We start from the raw sequence: 23,984 nt of genomic DNA on the forward strand, positions 1-23,984 counted from the left end.
CCTTTTGTTATCAGAAAAGTCAAATATTTTATCAAATTCAGATAAAATTTAGCTCATTTTAGTTAGAAGAAATATCTTACCACAACTATCTCCTCAGAGACGGCCTGCTAGAAACATTAACGGTTTTAATTTAAACATAAAAGAACGCAGGCACGTTCATATTTTTCCCGCCCATAATTCCTACAAGGCCCGCCTCCTGCGTTGTCGGATTGGTCAGCGGCCTCTCTCTTCGGTGCAACGATTGGCTACTGAGATCGACTACTAAATATTCCGCTTAAAGCGCTAGGATTGGCTAACACTGTTAAATCCGCTGCATTAATACGGACTCTCCTCCTCTGCCTGTGGGCGGGGCTCCTTGCTACCAGCCAATCCTAGTGCTGGGGGCGTGGCCTATCGTCATGCGGAGCCGCACTCTCCTAGCAACCTCTGACAGTCCAGTCAGAGAGAGAGCCCGCAGCGCTCTCCACAAGTTTCCAGAGCGGAGTCGCTTAACTTGGAAAGGAACGGACGTTTTCTGAGATTAGACCGTCGCTAGTCCGTTTCGAAGAATTTTAAACGTTAACGAGTTTCTGTTCACGCAGTTATTTTATAATATCGCATAAAACGTCGAACAAATATCACCTGAGGAGTTGGGGGAATGTAAAGTAAGTCGCTGTAACGTCTGGAGATGCTTCGGGCGAACTCGTCTTCTACCGGTTATAGTACATAGAAACTGGAAGGAAAAATGAGGTGCCCCGTGTCATGAAGTATCCGAAGATGGACACAAAACACGACATGAAGTGTAAAATGGTTGTGGTGGGGGACAGCCAGTGCGGGAAAACGTGTCTGCTGAGTGTCTTCGCCAAGGACTCCTTCCCTGAGGTCTGTCTGAGAAGTTCCCTCAGCTCAGGCTCTTTTAGCTTGTGTTGAGTCCGGCTAAGCGTAACTGTTAAAGGAGAACTCCACCGATTTTTCAAAATTTCAGCATAATTAAACGGTTAAGGCGTAAGCAAAGTCGTTCAGAGTGGTTTGGTGTGAAATGCTCCGTTCTAGAGAAACTTGCCGAGTCAGAAATGTTCAGTGTTGGTGATAGGAACCAGACGTCCACCTCTAAAAGCTCCCTCACAGAAAGTTATTACATGAAATGGTTATGAATGTGCTAACCTACCTGATGTTTGAGACATTGTTTTATGATAGTTTAGTGATAAAGTTTTGGCTTAAACTGAATTTTAATCAGTTTATTTTAATCCATTTATGGTGGGGTTATACATGAAGGGTGTTCTAGGGCAAAACAGTCCATTATTTTTTCAGATTTATGATTATTTTACCATCATCAGCATTCCATGTAGAAACTCAGAAGACATGTGTAGGTTCTCTGGTGGTTTTGTATAGTAAATAAAATGGCTGTATTTGTGTTGTAGACATTGCGACCCCTGGTTCCTATCGCCACCACTGGAAATAAGATAAAGAAATCTGAGTCTCTACAATGAACCATTTCACACCAAACCACTCTAAATGACTCTGTTTACATCTCAAGGACTGAATTATTCAGAAATTTTGAAAATTTACTGGAATGTCCATTTAATGTCTTGTCTCAACAAGTTCTGTTAGTACTACAGCAAGAAAAAGGGCTCATATTGCTTTTCTCTTGCCTTCGTTTCTCCACAGAGCTACGTTCCCACGGTGTTTGAAAACTACACAGCCAGCTTTGAGATTGACTCGCTGAGAGTGGAGCTCAGTCTTTGGGACACGTCTGGTAAGGCTCCTGCAGTCCAGTGAATCCAATAAGTGAACACAAGTGCTTTTTTTGTTGCAGATATAGACGCTGCCCAAATGTGGAAAAGGTTTCGGAACTGATTGCCCTCCTACATGTATAGCTCACCTTGTTTACAGAGAAAAGCAGTAAAACTTTGTTAAGTGAGAATCTAATTTGTAGTGGTTAGAGTTAACACCCGGTACAGGTCATTAGATAATGACCAAGGCCTTTATGAGTCAAATTTAGTGTGTTTAGAAGGAGGGCTGTGGCCCTCCACAAACCGAGTGCTTCACCCTTGCTGTAGATGCCCCAGATAAGATGCCGTGCCGAGTGACGCTTCACCTCAGGAATGCTGGAGATCTTGGCCAGGTTGGGATCATTTTAGACAGTTCGGGGCTCCACCCAGCTGCTATGTGTTTGAAAAGCTGTGGAGAGATTCACAGTGAGAACTAGGACATACATCATTGTTGACTTGATTAAGATTTATGAATAAAATGACATACATGGGGAAAAAAAACCCATGTGACTTTACATAGAGTAGGTTAGGTATGAATGTTTTCTACTATGAGCTTTGTAATCCCTAATGAGGAGGGCTGTTGTGAAAGTTTCATGGATACTACATTTAAATGTAGAATTACTTTATTTTAAATTATTTTATTCATGGTGCCGATTATAAATGTGATAGTATTAAAGGCTAAAGAATCTGTATCTCCACTCACAATTATGGTATTGGACAAATTACTAACACGATTAGTGTATCTGTTATTATGCTTGTATTAAAAATGTCCAAAAATGAGTGGAATTCCACAGAAGTGTTTAATGCTCCTAAAACCTACCTCACAGTAAGCTATTTAAGGAAATTATTAAAAATATGCTGTCTAATGTCTGAGATATTGATTTACGATAGTTTTAAGATATGGTTTTGGCCTAAAATATGCATTTTTTTAGAAAACATTCATGGCGGAAGGCTACATGCTGGGCATTGTAATGCAAAATAGGACCCAAATAAAGCTCATTTTCTTAGATTTACCACTGTTTTACCATTATCAGCATTACATACTGTATAAAAACTCAGAAGACATGTGTAGGTTCACTGGTAGTTTTGGATAGTAAATAAAATGGCTGCATTTCTTTCTGTAGACATTGAGATCCCCCAGTTCCTATTAACACTACTGTACAGAAATCTGAATTGGTAAGCTTCTGTACAATACACGCTTTCAGATCAAACCATTCAGTTTAATTCGTTCCAGCCTATATACTGAAGTAAATTGATCATGTCTGCTATTAAAGCCACTGAGTACTACAGCTCTACTAAATGTCCCCATTAAAAACACTTTAAGTTTTTGTCCTTATTACTTACTGCAGAGGTAAAGAGATTACCACCACCAACACAGGGTCTCCTAAAATCCTGAGAAATTGCCAGCTCAAGGTCTGGAGATGATTACCCCCAGTGCGTTGTTATTGGACTGGCCTCAACAACTGTCTGCTAACCTGCCAGTCTCGTCTGCCCCATTGGTTCACAGGAGTGGAGTAGAGGGTCAGGAGTTAATGCTAAAGGTCTGCCCATATATGACCTCCTGCTGATTGCAGTTTCTTTGAGGTCCCCAGTGGGACCGGCTGATGGAGAGCGTACTCCATCACACGGTACTCAGGAAGTGCTGTCATCAACCAGCACACTTAGTCTGTGCTTTTGTTCCACAGATGTAAGGTCACTCAAACTCTGTACGGGTCCTTAAACTAAATATTATTGTAAGGTAATACTGCTTGGATGATGATTTGGACAGAACAAGTGAAAACTTGTTTCACAAGCTTTACCAAGGGATATGTAGACTCAGTGTTTTGGGTTTTATTAGATTTAGCAAATTGTAGTGACAAGATAATCAGCATTAAAACGGAAAAAATATATTGATTTAAAACAGATGCTCCATGATTCTCAGACTTACCTTGAGACTTTTCCTCACTACTTATACAAGAAATCTGTTAACTTCACCAGACACTCAGCATTTTATTTAAATAGACTGTAAAAAAAAAAAACAAGACCCTTAAATATTTCAACTTGAGGTGCTGGTGACCTCAACTCTGTAGTCTGCGCTCATTTTGAGCCCCTGCTGGCTTTCTGGAGCAGAGTCATCTCCCAGAATAGAGCTGTAACCCAGTTAAGCTGGTGTGCATGAGCTCTCTCTATTTTTTAGTGGGACAGTGACTTGCAGAGGGAATCCCACTGTAAGAAAGTAAGACAGCGGTGTGGCGGAAGTAGGTATTGAATGTCCCAGGTGGTTTATGCGATGCAGAAGTAGACAGGTCCCATTGTAGATCTTTGCAGCATGGAAAAAGGATGGTTCTTCTGTCTGCAGTCTCAATTTCCCTCCCATGCGTTTCAGCAGATGTGCTATCCCTGTTGTTGGTTTTAAACACGAGCAATGCTGACATACTGAACATACTATCAACATAAAGCCAGTCTGGATCATATTATATTATGCGTCTGCTAAATATATGTACTTCTGGGCTTTGCTGCAGATTGGTTCTAATGGAAGACTGGAAGTGAATGGTATTTTACTAGGAACAAAAAAAAAATCTGAAATAGTTAATTGCAGAGAAACTTACCAACTCGGAGACTTTACAGTGGTGGTAATAAGGACCAGGGGGCGCCATGTCTACAACACAAATATGGTCATTTTATTTACTATCCAGAACCACCAGTGAACCTACACGTGTCTTCTCAGTTTGTAATGTTGATATTGGGTAAAATAATGGTAAATCAATTTTCTTTGGGGACTATTTTGTCTTATAATGCCTTGTATGTAATTAAACCAAACCAAAACTACCGTAAAATGGTGTCTCCACCAGACAGCGCATTCGTAACCATTTCCTGTGATTACTTTCTGTGAGGGAGCTTTTAGAAGCATTAAACGCTTCAGATGTGTTTCTAGAATGGAATGTTTGACATGAAACCCTTTTTTATGATTTTTTTTTAATGTCTCGACAATTGAACCATCCGAAAATTCCCTTTTAACTGCTCTGAAAGAATCTGAACTTGCTTGTTGTATCCAGAATGTCTTTGGATCAACCATATATCTCAAGTGCTTGCATTCAATGTATCGTTTATGCATCTCGAGAGCTGGCCGTCAGTGCTTGGAGGTGGTAACTCTAGCTAAGTCATAGCGTCTTCAGCCTGTTTGACTGTTTCACTGCAGTTCATGGATAAACCAAAGTAAATTGAGCTTACTGTAAACATTCTCTCAGAATAAACCTAATTAGGTTAAAGAATGCACCAGTCAGATAACCAGGCCTGTTGTTTTTTGATTGTTACGATAGCATTGAGAGTGCAGTGTAACACCACTGCAGCAAAGTTTAGTAAACAGTCATGGTCTGGTAGCTATATTTTGGAGCAATGTATTGATTCACAGACAGTAAAATTGCATAGATTAGATACGTTTGTAAGGCTATGTTCACATTACGAGCCTCATTGCTCAAATCCAATTTCTTGCTCAAATCCGATCTCTCTGATGCGATGGTTCAAACTCGTTTAGGTAAGTGATTGAAATCCGTCATTAATGTGAACGAACTGGCGTCCTGAAATGACCCGCATGCGCACATCTTACTCAGTAACATCACGTGAATGAATCATATGCATCATCAGCAAACAAACTAACAAGCAGAACGAGCTTCACTGTGAAGATAATTAACTCTGATCAGCTCTCAGCTTCATTATTAGAGCAAGATGAAGGCGAAAAAGGTGAGATGTGTTGATTTTTCACCATTAACAGGCTTTAACTTTTGTTCGGCGCTATGGTAACGCTGAATGATGGTGCAGTGGAAAAAAAGCATGTGAATTCCGATCTGAGCATTCACATTGAGGTCGTATGGCCACAAATCAGATACGTATCCGATCTAGGACCACATATAATGCTTAAGTTCATATTTAAGACATTATCCACCAGCTCAACAAAGCTCAAAACTTTCAGTTTCATTTACAGAACAGTTTCTTGTAACGTTCCCTTATTAACATAGGTCTAGGCAAAGAAATCATAACACTAATTTGTTCAGAAGCAACCATTCTATTGTCAGTATCACTCTCTGGGTTTGTTTTTGCTGGAGTTGATTTTCATGTAGATAAAAATCAAACAGTGGCATCTCAGGTTTTACACTCTGCTGTCTTTGTTTCAACATGTCAACATAGCTTTCCGGTAAAGGCTTTGGCCTAAAGCGTTCTTATAAGCAGTTGTTTTGACTTTGAGTAAAGTTTTGAAGTGATGTAACAGTTACCCATCATGGAAATGCATTTTCAGAAAATGAAGTGAGAGAATTTTGCTTATGAGTTTAACAGATCTAACCAGTCTAACAATGTCTAGCAGAACGTAAAACCCTGCAGGAAAGTCCAGTGCAGCGACTCATGTAACCGTTTCAGGGACACTCCTTGAAGAAAGAGCGCTTTTGTGCCGAGTTGAATATTTGTTGCTGTTGAAGTTTTAAAGCTATGCTGTTAACAGTGAAAGCGTGACCATGGTGAAAGCCATCGATACAGAATATCATCTTGACTACGAGCACAGTGTTCCACCTCTGATATCGTTTTTTTTTTAGTATTATGCTCTTCAGAATGCTTGACGTAGTTCACATGGACACAGATATGTCTGAAACTGCTGTCTTTTGTATAGAAATTAATGGCATATTTTTCCACTGTGACACTGGAACTTGCTCACTCTGTATGAAGATACACAAAAAAAAAGTCCAGGCAGCAGTTCTGAGTTTCATAACCTCTGGCGTTTCTCAGATGTGTGACGTTTAATGTTTCCCAGGTGTGTCATCCTCTCAGATGTCTTGGGAGAAACTCACCCGAGGCTATAATTACATACTTTCTGGTTTTTCCTCTTGGAGTTGGTAGTTTCAGAATTGATATCGCTCTAATGGTGGACTTTTCTTGAAATATATGACTATATGCAGTGTTTCCCACACATAAGCTGTATTTGATTGTTCCTTCGTCATCCGCATGACTTTGTGTTTGCCATCCAAAGTTGGTAACATAGGAGCGCCTTGGACGCGGAAGTGGTGCGGTGTAGAACCTCTGAAGTACAACATCCTTTGTCCCCACAACGTGACCCACAGCTTAAACTGTAGATGCTTTGTAAATGCTCACTCTGTCTTTAAGTAACATTTAAATAGATTTCCTTTAATTGCAACTGAAATTGAAGGTCAGTGTAAAAGATTTTATTAAATCTATCCTTAACCCTAAACCTAACCTCAAGGCAAAACCTACACCTACTCCTAACCCTAACCATGATGATGTTAATCAATTTAATACCGCCACGTCCTTGACAATAGAGAGCAAAAGGTCATCCAAGGTAACAAATTCTGGCGTGCTAACTTTTCTACTTCTTCATGAACAGCGATTAAAAATCTCCCTGCCCCTCATAGAAATCGTGGAAATAATTCCAAGGTGCTGAGATTAAAAAATTTTTTTTTTTTTTTATCTGTTGCTGCTCAAGCTGTCTGACGTTTGACACTTTGCTGTAGTCCTATTTAATTGTTTGTGTTTTCTCTTTCTGTTGAAAAATGAAAAGTGCCTCTTTTCAACCAGAATTTCATCCCTACTTTGAAACTACAGCCCTAAAGAACTTTTCAGTAAATATTTCTTTAAAAAACTCAGTTGAATCCTCTCAATTGAAAGGTTCTTTAAAGAACCAAAGCTGTTTTTTCTATGGTATTACTCCAGAGAACCCTTTTTTGGCACCTTTATTTTTTAAGAGTGACTTCAAATGAACTGACCTTTAACTAATGTATTTTTTTTGGTTTATTTTACAGGATCCCCTTATTATGACAACGTGCGCCCGCTCTCTTACCCTGATGCAGATGCAGTTCTCATCTGTTTTGACATCAGCCGACCAGAAACCCTGGACAACGTGCTTCGGAAGGTGAGTATTGCGTCCCATCACACCCACCATTCGATTCATCGGCCGTCGTGGACTCTTACTGCTTCCACTTGATTGGATCAGGACAGTAGCTTCTATTGACACTCTCACAAGGCTTGGCTTTGTATTACGGAGTCAAGTGGTTTGCGAAAAGCAGTCCAGAATTGAGAGGAGGGGGGGAAAGGTCGTACCAAGAGGAGAGGGGATGTGTGGGAGGTCGGGCTGTGCTTTGATTCCCTGGCATTCACGTGAGGAGGATAAATGAGGGGCCAGTGAGGACGTGTTTACATTTGTTCTGAAAGACGTGAAGTCTTTGTGTGGTCAAGTGCTGTGTGACCCGTGATATCACTGAGACTGAGCACGATGCCAGGAATGAAAGAGGGGAGTGGCACATGGGAAAGAGAAGAGTCAAAAGTTAGTTTCTCTGGGAACTCCCTAGTGTTCCAGCAGTCCTGAAGGGCTGGAGTTAAGCACAGTTTGGTGATTTTCATGCTCTGACATGCACTAAACCTGGCAAATGACTGACGAGTTGAATCAGGTGAGTTAAGGCAGGGAAACTGCCAAACTGTGCTGGACCTCAGACCTCCAGGACCTGAACTAATGACCCTTGTCCTAGATCATTCTTTCTTGTGTTAGTTTCCCATATCTAGCACACCTGATTCAACTTATGAAGTAATTAACAAGATCCTCAGTAGGGAAAACAGAAAAATGTGCAGACCATGTTGTTCCCAGACTGGGATTTGGAAGCCTCTTATTTCATTAAGAGAATGAGTCTGGACGAAATTTGTTATTTAGAATATACACTGTCCATCGAAAGTTTGGGGACACTTTCCAGTCAAGCATCTGCACAGATTAGAGCTTGAAATATTTGTCATAAGCAGCATAAGTATTTGTCAGGTTCAGGTTTTCACAGTCTGCCTCCCAAATTTAACAGATTTTACCCTGTATTTTCCCTGCTTTAGATCTTATTCCTTCTTTGTTTTTCCTACTGTTATTACCTTAAAATGCATTTTAATCTGGCATGGTGCAGTCACCATGGTGCAGTCAAGGCCCATGTTTGTCAGAAAAACAAGAAATAACTGATTCAGGAAAGACAGTTTAGTGCAGACAAGGACATTCAGGTGGTTTGGCCCAAATATTTTTTGTGTTCACTGTATTCTGTGTAACACATTCTATGTAAAAACAAATAGAGTTTTAGCATAAAATAGGTTAAGGCTAACATATTGCTATATTAGCACCATGCAGCATGAGAACTGTGCAGTATGGAAAGTTTAACGGGCTAAAACATTGTTTTTTGAAACAACTTCAGCTTCATTTTGGACAGCTGATTTTTTGTATTGTTTTACCTTTAATTTATCTATGACCTAATGTTGGTAATGATATTATTGTCACTACAGGGTAACTGGTGCTATCCTGTGGTGCAAACCATGATGGTGTGGTTTAGGTCGGGATCTGACTGAATTTTATCGGGCTTGGGTTGGGTTTAGACTCAAAACACAATGTTGTATAAAGGGTCAGGTCTCTTTTGGACAGAAAATTCTGTTCTGAGAATTCTTGGTTTTGGACTGAAACCTCTGGCCCGAATGAAGCTCTAGCACAGACAGACCAAAGCACATATTGAAACTCTTTTAACCCAAAGGCGGTAGTTTAAACACCAGAACGGTTTGAGGGCTGATGAGTGCTGACATAACAACAAGGGGATAAAGTGCTTGAGGCATTAGTGATAGGAATAGCACTATCACTATTTACAGTGATGATGTTTTTTATCAAAGCCAACTTATTTTGCTTATTTCAAAATCAACAAATAAAACATGCACATTTGTATTAAAACCTTTTGGAAATTGTCCGCAGTGTATCGTACAGTGGGCGTAACATTGAAGGGAAACAGTTCCAATAAAAGTACCCAAATTAATTCATTCTTTATATGTCATCACCGGTGCTAAGTAAAAGATGATTCAAACATGACCAATTTTAGATGCCACTGACCGATCGGTATTATATGAAAATCAATAAATCTTTTTTTCTGCTCCAGTGGAAAGGGGAGATTGAGGAATTCTGTCCCAACACCAAAATGCTTCTGGTGGGTTGCAAGTCAGACTTGCGCACAGACCTGGCCACCTTTGTGCAGCTGTCCAATGCGATGCCACTGTCCTATGATCAGGTGAGGGCTAGGAAAATTATCACTTATAACATCAAGTATCTTTGGAAATTAATGCTTGCCAATAAAATAGATATTAAGCTATACATTTATTGACTGGGCTTGGATGTTATTCTCTCCCTTTTTTAGGGTTCAAACATGGCCAAGCAAATCTCAGCTCCCTACATCGAGTGTTCCGCACTACAGTCAGAGAACAGTGTGAGGGACATTTTCCATGTGGCTACACTGGCCTGCGTCAACAAGAACAACAAGAACGTCAAACGCCACAAGTCCTCCAGAGCCACCAAGAGGACCTCCCACGTGCCCAGCAGACCTGAGCTGGACTCAATGTCATGTCTGCACAAGACCAAGGCCAAAACCTGCTCTGTCATGTAATGTGAACCACTAAGAAAAGACTCTCAAGAGTTGTTACTTTCACATGGATTCATTTTTCCATCAGGATTTGAAAAAAAAACAAACAAACAAAAAAAAAACATCCATTATAAAATTAATGGAACATGAACTGGGAGATGTTTTTGCACTTTATAAGAATATTCATGGACTCCTCTCCAGCTGTAAGATATATGCGGCTACTCTGAGGCGATTCACTGCACTGAGGCCGGAACACGCGAGACGTGAATTAATGATGATGAAGCTTTCATTGATGTTCCACAGCCTTATTTCCCTTTTTAATATATGCAGCACAGGACTGATGGATTCAAACATTAGGCATCTCTGGCCATCAAGCAGATTTCAAGTAGAAACAGTCTCTGTAGTCTTAATCCTTAGAATTCAAACACACAAAATGACAAGACATGATGGGAGCCTAGACACTATTTTAAGAGTGTCCTTGCGGATTATGTCTTGAGAAAGTCACCCAGTACATGGACATAACTAACACACCTTCAAAGTGTACCACTAATGTCTGAATGGTCTGTAACACTAACCTCAAATATGTGACCCTTGACCAAAGCAAAGCTTGATGAACTGTGGTTTGTCCTCTCAGATCTGACTGCAACCAAAAACCGAACCGACCACGAACAGATGTGGAGAAATTTTTGGTGCCAAGTTTTGTAAATGAAACACGAAGCAATAAATGAAGTGTAACATCATTCCATGCCTGTGAATGCTTCACTGTCTAATTCCTAAGCTTCCTTTCAAACATGATGCTTCAAAAACATGGCAACTAAGAATTAAAACAAGACCTGGTGAATCTATGGACTAGTGTCACATTGTAAACCGTTTCAGTTTAGTGGTTCAGTCAAGCTAATCCAAAAGATTAGAACTATGGCCAATCCAGGCATATGGGTCAGTTATCAGATATACTTAGTCTTAACCAGTTCTGATGAATTGTTTCTTGGTTTTTGCATTCTATTTACACTACTGTAGTAGATGTGACTTAAATGGGTATTATTCACAACCTGCAGTAAGAGGTCTAAAACATCTACACTGGGAAACTATTGAAGCTACACCGATCAGGCATAACATTATGACCACCTCCTTGTTTCTACACTCATTGTCCATTTTATCAGCTCCACTTACTATATAGGTGCACTTTGTAGTTCTACAGTTACAGACTGTAGTCCATCTGTTTCTCTGATACTTTGTTACCCCCCTTTTACCCTGTTCTTCAGTGGTCAGGACCCCCATGGACCCTCAAAGAGCAGGTACTGTTTGGGTGGTGGATCATTCTCAGCAGCAGTAACACTGACGTGGTGGTGGTGTGTTAGTGTGTGTTGCACTTGTACGAGTGGATCTGTGCTGCAGCAGTTTTAAACACTGTGCACTCACTGTCCACTCTATTAGACACTCCTACCTTGTCAGTCCACCTTGTAGATGTAAAGTCAGAGATGATAGCTCATTGCTGCTGCACAGTTTGTGTTGGTCATCCTCTAGTCCTTCATCAGTGGTCATAGGACGCTGCCCACAGGACGCTGTTGACTGGATATTTTTGGTTGGTGGACTATTCTCAGTCCAGCAGTGACACTGAGCACTGCTGTGTCTGATCCACTGAGACCAGCGCAACCACCACGTCACTGTCACTGCAGTGACATGAGAAGAGAATCTTTCTGTTAGATTTGATACATCTAGCTTGGAAATCTTAAACTGTTAAAGCCAGTTGGTTTCTATAATAAAATGGAGGGGAAAAAAGTATTAAAGAAGAGTGTACAAAAATGGAGGGTTTGGTTTAGAACAGCCTTAGCATGCGTGCCAGCTTTTGTGGCTATAGTCCCTAAACTGTAAAAGCAAGGAGGCGCATAAAATATGAAAGTTTTGAGGTGGAAACAGTGTGAAAAGCAGATGAGTTCTCAGTGGTTTTAGGCTGGAAGTTGGAAAAGTAAAAAAAAAAAAATGCCCTACATAAGCCTGTGGAGGGAGAAATGGGGGGGGGTTGGGAGAGTGAAGATTAACTCTGAAAAGCAAGAACAAGTTTTTTGGAAAGTTCTGTGGTTCAAACTACAAACCTGCAGAAAAATTAATTTTTAATTCTAATGTTTAATGTTTAACCCTTAGATGGTTAGAGTTATTGCTGTTTTGGAATACTATTTAAATTCAATTACATAATTCCTTAGTGGCCTACATTTGCATTCGATTTATGTATCGACAGAGAGTCTATCCTGTTTCAACATCAACAAATAACAAAAAAGTGTCAAATATTTAAAGGAAGTCTTCTTGCAAAACAAGGCTGTATGCACAGTTTTCTAATTAGAGAATTTTTATGTAGTAAATTTGTGAGTTTTTTTTAAGGAATATGCCTACATAAATTTTGTTCTTTTGTCTCTCTCTCTCTCTCTCTCTCTCTCTCTCTATCGCTCGCTCTTAATGTTGCTGCATTCAGAATAGCTCCAGAGTTTGAGGAGTGGGTGAGCGTGCCCCTGAATGAAACTGTGGGCAGGGGTCAGCAACATGTGGCACCGGAGACGCTTGTGGCTCTTTTACTGCCCTGTTGCGGCTCCACGGCAGAATACGATTTTTAGGTAAAAATAAAATAATCCTCCTTTGCACTTAAATAAAGCTCTGCTGATCGTTCAAACCCAGTTTTAGGAACAAACGGTCTTAAACACTGTAGTTAATGTAGCCTATATCTGCTAATTCACCAACTTTTGACCCTGAAGATTAGTGCACAGAATGCTGGACATAATAGAAATGTAGACAATCTCAACTAGCTAGTAGCTAACGAAACAACAAAGAGAAAGATTAAAGACGAGCATCGATAATTTGGAGACAAATAGACTTATTTGCGTTTATAAGCACTGGTTTCCAAGCTTGTTTCCTGATACGTTTAATCTGCAATGAGAAACTGACAAAGAAACTGAAAAAACTGAAAAAGTCACAAAGCTGAAGTCAGCTTCTTGTTTAAGTTGTCCGTTTCCACCTTAAATGGTGCAGCAGTTATATTCTGGCACCTCAGGCACCATTTAAGGTGGAACGGGAAAATTTGATCTAGAAGCTGGTGAATGAGAAGCGACTTCAGCCTCGGAAAAATCGAACGTTGAGAGACGTTTTACAAGAAACTGTTGAACTTTTGCGGAAAAGATTCCTGCTGGAGATATGAGAAAAGCAGCTATAGCTTATCTGAAGCTTAAAGCAGAGCATTTTCATTTACATTTTTTAGCCTGTACTAGGACATATAGCACATATTGGACATAAAATGTTGTGGCTCCCAAAGTGGTTTGATTTTTGTTGAAAGGACAAAATGGCTCTTCTTAACTTTTGGGTTGTGACTCCTGACCTAACCTAGCTTTTAATGCAGAGGGTTCCGGTCAGATTTCTCACTCATCTATTTTTTTTTTTATGTGCCGCCACAGACTCTCCGGGTGCTGCACTTCCGCACTTTCAAGCTCCGCCCTTTGTGTTCCGTCAACATTATGTTATAAATTAAAATTTAGAAAATCGATTTTTGACATTTGTGAATTGATTCAGAATCGTTCACGTCCGCATCGCGATGCATCTAAGAATCGATTTTTCCCCCAACCCCTAGCACATACTGAGACATACTTATAGCCAAGATAGTGAAATAGACATAAAATGTTGTGGCTCTCAAGGTGGTTAGATTTTTGTTGAAATGACAAAATGGTTCTTCTTAATATTTGGGTTGCCGACCCTTGTTCTAGGGGTTAATTACATTTGCCAAAAGCCAGAGGAGGAACCATCAGTGCCTACTAAGCCTTTAGAGAAGGCCTAATGATTTCTAGGAAGTAAAAAATGCATTTGTAATTTTAGTTGTTTTTTGTTCAGTAGAATCGTGCTTGTATTTAAACTCTGTAAGAACTACTCTTGTTTCATTGTTAAGTCGGGAAACGCCGAGCGGAAAATTGGCCAATCAGGAATTGTTTTTCTTCATGGTATCTAGGTAGATATACCTAAGTGAGCTCTCCTATTGGTTAGGACTTCAGGAGCTGAAGAGAAGGCCTAACACGCTAGATTAACCATCAGCATAACTAGGAAGCGACAGAGGAATCAACCAATCATGTTTTGATGGGTGGAAGCAATTTATGAGGAAATAAACACTTTTCTAGGCCTTTTGGAAGAACTAGATACTTTTGAAATGTCTTTTAGAAGATTTAAATGTTTATGTTTAATCTAGGAGGGTCACAATCACGGCAGGCTTAGCAATAGGAACTACTAGAATCCTATATAGAAGAGTCATAGAGGTGAATTTTTCCTCATGTTTTGACCAAGTTTTGACATTATGGCTCGAACTGAAGGCCTCGCTTTGGTAATTTTGGACCATTTCATTTGAAGCATTCATTCTCAGATGTTCACACAATGTCATGGGCAGCTTGCTCTTGGTAATAATTGCCACAGTGATTCAATTTATAACCTCCCATCAACATGCAGGAAAATAATTTATTAGGATGCTGCGTCTGTGAACTGAGGCTGAGCTCTTTTCACCAAAGGCTGTCTGCCTCTTGCTGTTTCTCCTTTTGCTTTTGGTCTCAGCAGGGGCTGGTGGCGCGTGTTGGGTAATGGACGGCTCTTCGGGTTACACGCACTCTGGCTGAACTCGGTCTGCTTCCTCCACCTGAGTCTGCTTTCATCTTATTCCACTGAAACGAAGCGCAGCAACCTGGAAAAACCGGAGATGATACTTGACATGTTTTGCATACTAAAGTCTGTAGGATATGTGGAAATAAGCAGTGCTTTTTGGTAAGTTTCAAACTTAACTTGCAGGTGAAGTAGATTCCACTCATTTTTCAACATCTCTACATTAAAAAAATAGTTGAGGTGTAAACAAAGTCATTGATCTAAGGCAAAGTTGTCCACAAAGAACTTCACTGGTGATTCACTAGTGGTTTTCGATAGTAAATAAAATGGCTATATTTGTGTTGTAAACTTAGCGATCCCTGGTTCCCATCACCACCACTGTAAAGAAATCTGAGTCTCTAAAATGAACCATTTCACACCAAACCACTCTGAATGACTTCTAAATTATTTGCCAGCAACCAAAACAACAGTATATGCCTACCGACATTAAATCTATCCATTTGGTTTCATTAGTTTGTAGCACTTACACTTTTACAGTTTCTTACATTAGGCAGTTTTTAGTTCTTTATAAGCTCCTCATGTAACACCTGATATGGTTCTCCAAGACTCGAGGAGCATCAGAGTGGAGGAACCAGGTGAATCTGATTAGAGCTGCAGTAAAACTCTGCAGGAGAATTAACGGGAGCTCAACTCACTAACAACCACTCTTTAGCCAAACCCTTTTGTTTTGTGTAAATAAACACTTTACTGTTTGTAATTATCAGGTTAATTTTTTACAAAATTAGTGTTGCTTCCAGATTTTGATTGGTGGGGTACAGCAGAGATATAGATTAGGGCTAATTATTCTGTGGAAGCATATATAATTAAAACCCATTATAGACCAGTCTACATACATCATACAGTCTATATGTCCAAAGGTTTGTAAACATCTCTTCTAATTAGTGAACTAAGCTACATTAAGGTACACCCATTGCTGTTCACAATTACATAATCTCCATAGAAAAGCATTAACCAATAGAATGGGACGCTCTGGAGTAGCCACATATCAGCTTAAGGCCACCATGCACGTCAAGGGTCGGCTAGAGGGGTATAAAGCCCCCCGGCATTGTGCTGTAGAGCAGTGGAACTGCATTCTCTGGAGTGATGGAGCTCCATCCAGTACCTTTGGGACGAGTTGGAGTGATCCAGAGCTAATCATCCAACATCAGTACCTGACCTCACTAATGCTCTTGTGGCTGAATGCAATCAAATCATCACAGTGCAGAAGAGTAGATAGTAATTTCTTACACAGCTGGAGAATTAGCATGCCATTTATTGGTATACCATGAGAAATGAGTCATATAGGTCTTCATCTTCATTCCCTTATTGACAATATGTAGTCATAAACATGCTTTACTCACTGCAGATGTGCACCACCTGAACGGCAGCCAGTATTTTATCCTTCAAAGAATACGCTGCAGCTCATGTGAGAACAGTGCTGTGTTCCATTGAGCTCTACTGACTGGATGGTAATTGAACCTGCGGTGCTGTTTAATGTATCACTGCTTCCTCTCAGACTTCCAGCTGACATTTTGGCAGCTTTCCCCTGCTTTTGTGTTGTCTACCTCGAGTGCGCTTACTCAAGCTCGAGTAAGAGGTGAATGGACTTAAAATTGCTTCCTTATATGTGGCTGATTGCTTTCCTAAATGCCACAGTACAGTAAAAGCACTGATAGTGATGGCTAATGGTCCATCCTATTGCACTATATACGCAATTTAGGGTTTTTCTGTGCTTAAATCTGTCTGTATTTGATTATAATAGAATAGTCGCTGAAGTGGATGGTGTACATGGTGCCCATATTTTTACATTTGGTACTGTAAAACTGATTACAGTATGCATAGACAGGTGCAATCTGGAATGTGATTGGGTGATGTTGTTCTGTGATATTAAATGTGTATCAAGTGTAAAAATCTGATTGGCAGGGCCATACATTGGAAAATGGTCAATATACTTACATATGACCACATACATCAGCTGCATCCTGTGTTAATGCAGCAAGTTATTAATAGCCGTTGTCTTGTTCTTGGAATTATCTCTGACTATAGACTCGTTACCCATCTACAGTGGCTGGTGGAAGAATTGTTCATTGTGTTTATCCTTAATGATAAAATATTAATATTTTTATATAGTTAGCTGACGCCAAACGTGATTCATTCAATGATGTTGAAAGTTTTATTTCATTAAATTTAGACAAGCAGAGTGTAAAAAGAGCTTAATCTTGATGTTTATTGGTGTTCTCGCGGTAACACTTTACTTGAAGAGTGTCTACATAACACATTCATAACATCTCACATAAACTCTTCATAACATGTTAATGAATGTTTAAATCAACATTTACAAAGTATACATGTTTTACATGGATATTAAGGTGCACTACTATACCATTTTCATAAGATATATTTTTCGAAATATAGTCCTCATTTTATTTTTAAAAAATATATTGTTTTTAGTATATTATTTTAACTCTAGACACACATTTTCTAAGCTGCTTATCCTTTAGGGTCACTTGGGGGGAGGCGCTGGAGCCTATCCCAGCTGTCACTGGGTGGAAGGCAGGATACGCCCTGGACAGGTCGCCAGTCCATCGCAGGGCAGACACACAGACGTATACAATTACACACATTCACACCTAGTGGCAATTTAGAGTGTCCCGTTGGCCTTAACGCATGGCTTTGGACTGTGGGAGGAAACCCACGTCGACATGGGGAGATCATGCAAACTCCACACAGAAAGGACCCTGGTCACCCGGCCGGGGAACTGAACCCAGGTCCTTCTTGCTGTGAGGTGACAGCGCTACTCACTGCACCACCTAGTTCTGGACAGCCAAAATAAAAATTACCTTTGGCCGCCAAGTGCTTTGACACTCAGGCATGTTTCACCTATACTGTTGATTTGTTTTTATATTTAATTATTTTTAAGAAATCTATTTGATGGCTCAGGCATTAACACTGTTCTCCAAACTAGCTCACAAGATATCTACTACTTTTTGTATGAATAGATAAAATAAAAAATAGGCTCCAGCAATCCTGAGACCCAGAAGGATAAGCGGCTTAGAAAATGTGTGTGTATTTATGTTTGTTTGAATTTATTCTAATGATATATGGTGCTTTTAATGGCACAAACACACTTATTGGCAAGATAAGTATCTTTAAGTAATGTATTTAAGTTATCATATTTGCAACAGCTAATCACAGCAACTCTCCATCGGATTCAGTGCACTGCTTTTAGCCAATCAGCGGCACAGGAGAAAACAGCCTTAACCAATCAAAAGGCCATTACTAATCTCTCTGCGGTACCCAGCTGTTTTGTCATGTATTTGTTTATCTGTCTTCCAACTTACACTCATTCATGTTTAGCAGACTAAAGGTTCTCCACAAGGGGAGCTATTAGCACTTAAGTAGCTTTTGTGTGCATCATTAGAATGGAGGAACTTGCATAAATAACAATTATGTAAACTGTTGATGTTGATATGAGAAACATTTGTGTCATTAGCTTGGTTGTGGATGACTATGGGCCTAATACAGAGTATTAATGCAGAGTATAATACAGGTTATACAGAAGAAATATCACAGATGCCTCTTCTGATACCTCTTCATTTGAGCCCTCACTACACTGACAATGTAGAAGATAATGCTAATGAAACAAATGCTAAAAATAACTGATCCAAGCACTTAGCTCTCATAAAAATGCCCCTTTACTGCATTACATTTGTAACTGCTAGAGCAGAGAGACCTAGTTTCATTGGGGAGGTTAACAGTTTAATACCACATCATATTAAACTCCTTTTTCGGTTTTGCTAATAACACCCTCCAGGCAGATTCCTGCTTTAACTTATGCGTTATGTGCTTTTAAGCTGCTGCTGCTGCTGCTCGTCCCAGCGATTTGTTGAGAGACAATAAAAAAGAGATTATGCAACACTGAACAACCATAATCAACATGAAGATTCGCCCACCGATTACAGTTTAATTATTATTCCTTATGTTGTCAGCAGACGCTGCCAAGAGGAAAGATACTGGCACAGCCATGGAGCCTGCACAGTGCATTGTAATAAGAAATTCTTTGTAGTGATTTGAGTTTGAACTGCTGTACATCGTTTCCTCAAACCGTGTTTGAGGCTGGCTGATAACAAATGCAGAATTAGCATTTCTTTGCACTCATAAAATGATTCATTAGGCCTTAGATATGCACTTAAAAGCTTGAAATTAGTCCATTATTGGGGTTATGCTGGTTAAAGGATATTAGAATAACTTTAGCATGGCTCCAACCCAAATTTCTGTGTTAATGAAATACAGCCAGCAGCTAAAGGTTGAAACTACAATGCAATATTTTTCTTAGTATATTTAAACTTTTAACATGCTGTATGCATTTGTCAGTACATTCACTTTGGAAAGCCAGTATAAAAGAATAACTGGTGCTTGCTGTCATCTAGTTATCCTTACTGCAGAATTGTAGGTTGTAGGAAATGATTAAGATAATTAATCATGGTTAACTGCCTTACTTTGCTATATTACTATATTTTACCTTTTCAACTTATTGATTTTTGTAAAAATATGTGCTAATTCCAAATCTGATGCCTGCAACACATTTAAAAAGGTTGGAACAAGGACGATGTAAGACTTGGAAGTGTGTGGAATGATCAAAAACACCTGTTTTGGAACCTCCCACATGTAAACAGATGATAAGGTAACAGATAATATTATAAATATTTGGGTATAAAATAAGCATCCATGAAAGACTCTGTCACTGATTTGTGAAAAACCTGTGTAAGCGAATAGTTCAGCAATATTTCTCAATGCACAGTTATAAGGAATTTCACCAACAGTCTGAGAAAGCGTAAACCAATATTAAATGTGACACATAAAACGGACATACTTCTGTAATAAAATGAACCACGCAGGCTTGAGAATACTTCAGAAAACCCTTTGAAGTAGACACAGTTCCTTGCTGCATCTAAAAAAAAAAGCAAGTTAAGACGCTACCACACAAAGCAGAAGCTACATATCAACAACAACCAGAAACGCCGCCGACTTCTCTGGGCCCAAGCTCATCTGAGATGGACTGATGCAAAGTGGAAATGTGCGCTGTGATCTGACGAGTGTACCTTTCAGAGTGTTTTTGAAAAAATAGATAGACTATCCTAAGTTTTACCAATGCAAAGTTCGAAAGCCAACATGGTGGGTAACCCGTCTGTGAAGACACCGTAAATGTTGAGGGGTACGTATGCATTTAGGAGCAACATATGCTGCCCTCTAGATGACGTCTTTTTCAGGGATGTCCCTGCTTGTTTCAGCAAGACAATGGCAAGCCACATTCTGCATGTGTTACAACAGCATAGCTTTGTAGTAAGAGTGTGCATGTGACATGCTTGCAGTCCAGACCTGTCTGCCATTGAAAATGTGTGGTCCATTATGAAGCACAGTGTATGACTATGGAGACCTCGGACTGTTGAGCAGCTGAAGTGTTATATCAAGGAATAATTGGAAAAAATTCTGCAACATCAACAATTGGTGTCTTTAGGTTCCAAATGATTACTGAACATTGGAAGAAAGGAGATGTAACACAGTGCTAAACATGCTCCTGTCCCAAGTTTTTGGAACATGGAGAGATTAAATTTAGAATAAGTGTGTATATACAAAGAACAATAAAGAGAATAAGGTAAAACATACGTACTATACACCGATCAGACATAACATTATGACCACCTCCTCATTTCTACACTCATTGTCCATTTTATCAGCTCCACTTACTATATAGGTGCACTTTGTAGTTCTACAGTTACAGACTGTAGTCCATCTGTTTCTCTGCATACTTTGTTAGCCCCCTTTTACCCTGTTCTTCAGTGGTCAGGACCCCCATGGACCCTCACAGAGCAGGTACTATTTGGGTGGTGGATCATTCTCAGCACTGCAGTAACACTGATGTGGTGGTGGTGTGTTAGTGTGTATTGCGCTGGTCTGAGTGGATCAGACACAGCAGTGCTGCTGGAGTTTTTAAACACCTCAGTGTCACTGCTGGACTGAGAATAGTCCACCAATCAAAAATATCCAGCCAACAGCGTCCTGTGGGCAGCGTCCTGTGACCACTGATGAAGGACTAGAGGATGACCAACACAAACTGTGCAGCAGCAGATGAGTTATCGTCTCTGACTTTACATCTACAAAGTGGACTGACAAGGTAGGTGCGTCTAATAGAGTGGACAGTGAGTGGACACAGTGTTTAAAAACTCCAGCAGCACTGCTGTGTCTGATCCACTCAGACCAGCACAACACACACTAACACACCACAACCACCACGTCAGTGTTACTGCAGTGCTAAGAATGATCCACCACCCAAAGAGTACCTACTCTGTGAGGGTCCATGGGGTCCTGACCACTGAAGAACAGGGTAAAAGGGGGCTAACAAAGTATGCAGAGAAACAGATGGACTACAGTCTGTAATTGTGCACCTATATAGTAAGTGGAGCTGATAAAATGGACAATTTATTTATGCTATGTTATGTTATGAAGTACATTTGATATCAAGAAATGACAAATGTAGCAAAAATATAAAAGATGTCTTTTCTATCTGCAAAACAAGACTGTATACTACAATACATTTATCTCATTCAGATCATAATCATAAAATATGTCCTCCTCTACTTACAGACACAAATATGACATGATTTGAATGCTTATTTAATGACCTACAAGTGAGAAATAATTAATATTAGATTTCACCATGCTATTGCTAGTGCTAACAGCAGCTTCTAAAGGATAAAATATAAAGGCTAGTAAGGACAGGCTATGAGGCCATGCTAACCGGTCCCCACTAGCTTTCATTCACTGTTCTTCAGGGTGAACTGTTACTTTAATAGAGAAACAAGCTTGTGGTGAGGGTGGGAGGGTTGGTGGGGTGGGTGTCCGCATTCCATATAGGTCTGTGTTTGAATAGACAGAGATGAAAGGGAGTTCTCCGCTGAGTGAATAGAGGAAGAAATCCCTAAAAGAAACATCCGGATTCTCAAGACCTCCAAAACCGCTGCCAGGGAATGAGATTTCTACACAAGCTGACACTGCAAATTCCTTTAGAGGAAGGAATAATATACAAAAAACCCCCAGCTTATATAAGATCCCGCCCAAATCAAATCGGAGCCCAGCACCTGACAGGGTTTTGTAAATATGGAAATGCACCACATTATCAAAGAAAGCATGTGGCGAAGGCCGCAAAGAAAACTCACACAGACTGGCTTCGCTGTTTGGAAATATTCTATAACAAACATGCAGCACTTTCTGGACTGAACACCTGGACTGTAACAACATGAATCTCATTTAGCTTCCAGACAGCTGGCAGAAATGCAGAAATGTTTTACCCATCATGCACTGCTCTACACCTCTGGTACTGTTCATGACCACGCTGTGGTAGAAACCTCTCAGGCTGGGCAGCTAATTAGAGCTGAGAACGTTTCCCTCTCAGTCGGAGGACAGTGAGTTTAACAAAGCCCGCAGGAGCTCTCACACACACGTTTGTTTGTATTCCTACCTTTCTGGGGTGTTTCCATGATCCATGAGGCCTCTGGCACCAGCATCTTAGGAGACCCCCTCCCCCCCCAAACTCTAACAATAACACTAAATGAATATCTGCAATGTGCTATTGTGCACTATCAGCAATGCGATTTTTCTTTTTTTTTGTTGTGAGAATAAACAAAATCAGCCTTATTAGTGATTAATGTGTGATTGTTTCTACACTGCAACACAAACTTGCTGTCCTCTCACACATCACACATGGCAGCAACAAAAGCAATGATAATATATGATATACATAATGTAAAATCAGTGATAGCTTGAGTGGTTTGGGAACACTTATTGTATTATTTCATTTATTTAGTCATTTATTAAGTCATATTTACTGGCTATTTATTCATCTAATGCTTAGATCCGCAGTAGATTGCCCCAAGTATTTGAGCACCCTCTGACCTTGTGATTTGTGGCCCCCCAAGGCCCTGGCAGTCAGAGGCCCCTGGGCACTGGCCCCAGTAGCCCGATCAGTAATCCATCCCTAACCCAGAGGTCGGCAACCCAAATGTTAAGAAGAGCCATTTTATCCTTTCAACAAAAATCAAACCACCTTGAGAGCCACAATATTTTATGTCCATTTTACCATCTTGGCTGTAAATATGTCTCAGTATGTGCTGATGTACTAGTAAAATATAATAGAAATGAAAATGCAGACTTTCTTTGCTCTGCTTTAAGCTTTAGCTCAGCTATAGCCACTTTTCTCGTGTCTCTGGCAGGAAACCTTTCCGCAAAAGTTTAATAGTTTCTTGCAAAATGGCTCTCAATGTTTGACTTTTTACGAGGCTGAAGTCAGCTTTTCATTGGCCAGCTTCTTGTTCGAATTTTCCCATTTCACCTTAAATGGTGCCTGAGACTTGTACACCATTTAAGGTGGAATGTTAAAATTTGAACAAGAACAACTTTTTAGTGTTTGACAGTAAATAAGTCTGTTCGTCTCCAAATTCCAAAATGTTCCTCTTAAATCTTTCTCTTTGCCTTTTCGTTAGCTACGAGCTAGGCGTTAAAGGGTGAATTAGCAGATATAGGCCATATTAACTCCAGTGCTGAAGACTGTTTAGTGTTAGATCGATCAGCAGAGCTTTATTTTACTGCAAAAGAGGATTACTTTATTTTTACCTACAAATCTAAATCTGCTGTAGAGCCACAACAGGGCAGTAAAACAGCTGCAAGTGGCTCCGGAGCCACATGTTGCCGACCCCTGACCTAACCCAACCCAAACCTTAACCTTAGCCTCCGAAAGATCAGCTTATTTTTTCTAAAAGCTGCAGGTTTGTGTTGAAAACAGGCCTGCAACCTGCAATTACGTCTATTATCAGTTAATCTCTCAACTGTTTTACTGATTAACTGACTCATGATTGATTTTCCTTTTCATTGAGAAATAAATAAAAATATGGCACATCTGAACCTGAAAATTCACAATTGAAATATTAAATTGTTTTTGATTACATCACTATTGTACAGTCATGTGCAAAAGTTTTGGTGCTCTTATTCAAATGACATTTCGTTGATTTTGTAAGCAAAAACAGTGCGTTAACACATCCTCTACAGCCAGGGTGTCCGGTCTGATCCATAAAGGGCTGGTGTTGCTGCAGGCTTTCATTCCAATCATGCAGGAGCTCACTTA

General features: G+C 39.9%; 1 protein-coding gene across 1 annotated transcript; it reads left to right on the forward strand.

Moving 5' to 3' along the window:
- The first annotated feature begins 438 nt into the window (after positions 1-438).
- Positions 439-10,895, forward strand: rnd3b (Rho family GTPase 3b). Its single transcript, XM_036571022.1, has 5 exons — positions 439-861; positions 1,648-1,735; positions 7,535-7,644; positions 9,674-9,802; positions 9,929-10,895. The coding sequence occupies exons 1-5, from the start codon at positions 742-744 to the stop codon at positions 10,172-10,174; spliced, it is 693 nt and encodes a 230-aa protein (XP_036426915.1). The 5' UTR covers positions 439-741; the 3' UTR covers positions 10,175-10,895.
- The last annotated feature ends 13,089 nt before the right edge of the window (positions 10,896-23,984 follow it).

The sequence above is a fragment of the Colossoma macropomum genome, unplaced genomic scaffold (assembly GCF_904425465.1).
Source record: "Colossoma macropomum unplaced genomic scaffold, Colossoma_macropomum, whole genome shotgun sequence".
Taxonomy (NCBI): Eukaryota; Metazoa; Chordata; class Actinopteri; order Characiformes; family Serrasalmidae; genus Colossoma; species Colossoma macropomum.

Excerpts from the sequence above, each read along its gene's own strand:
- rnd3b (XM_036571022.1), top strand. The coding sequence starts at position 742 with ATGAAGTATCCGAAGATGGACACAAAACACGACATGAAGTGTAAAATG. Across the intron at positions 1,736-7,534 it reads CAGTCTTTGGGACACGTCTG|GATCCCCTTATTATGACAAC; the intron begins GTAAGGCTCCTG and ends TTTATTTTACAG. Across the intron at positions 9,803-9,928 it reads TGCCACTGTCCTATGATCAG|GGTTCAAACATGGCCAAGCA; the intron begins GTGAGGGCTAGG and ends TCCCTTTTTTAG.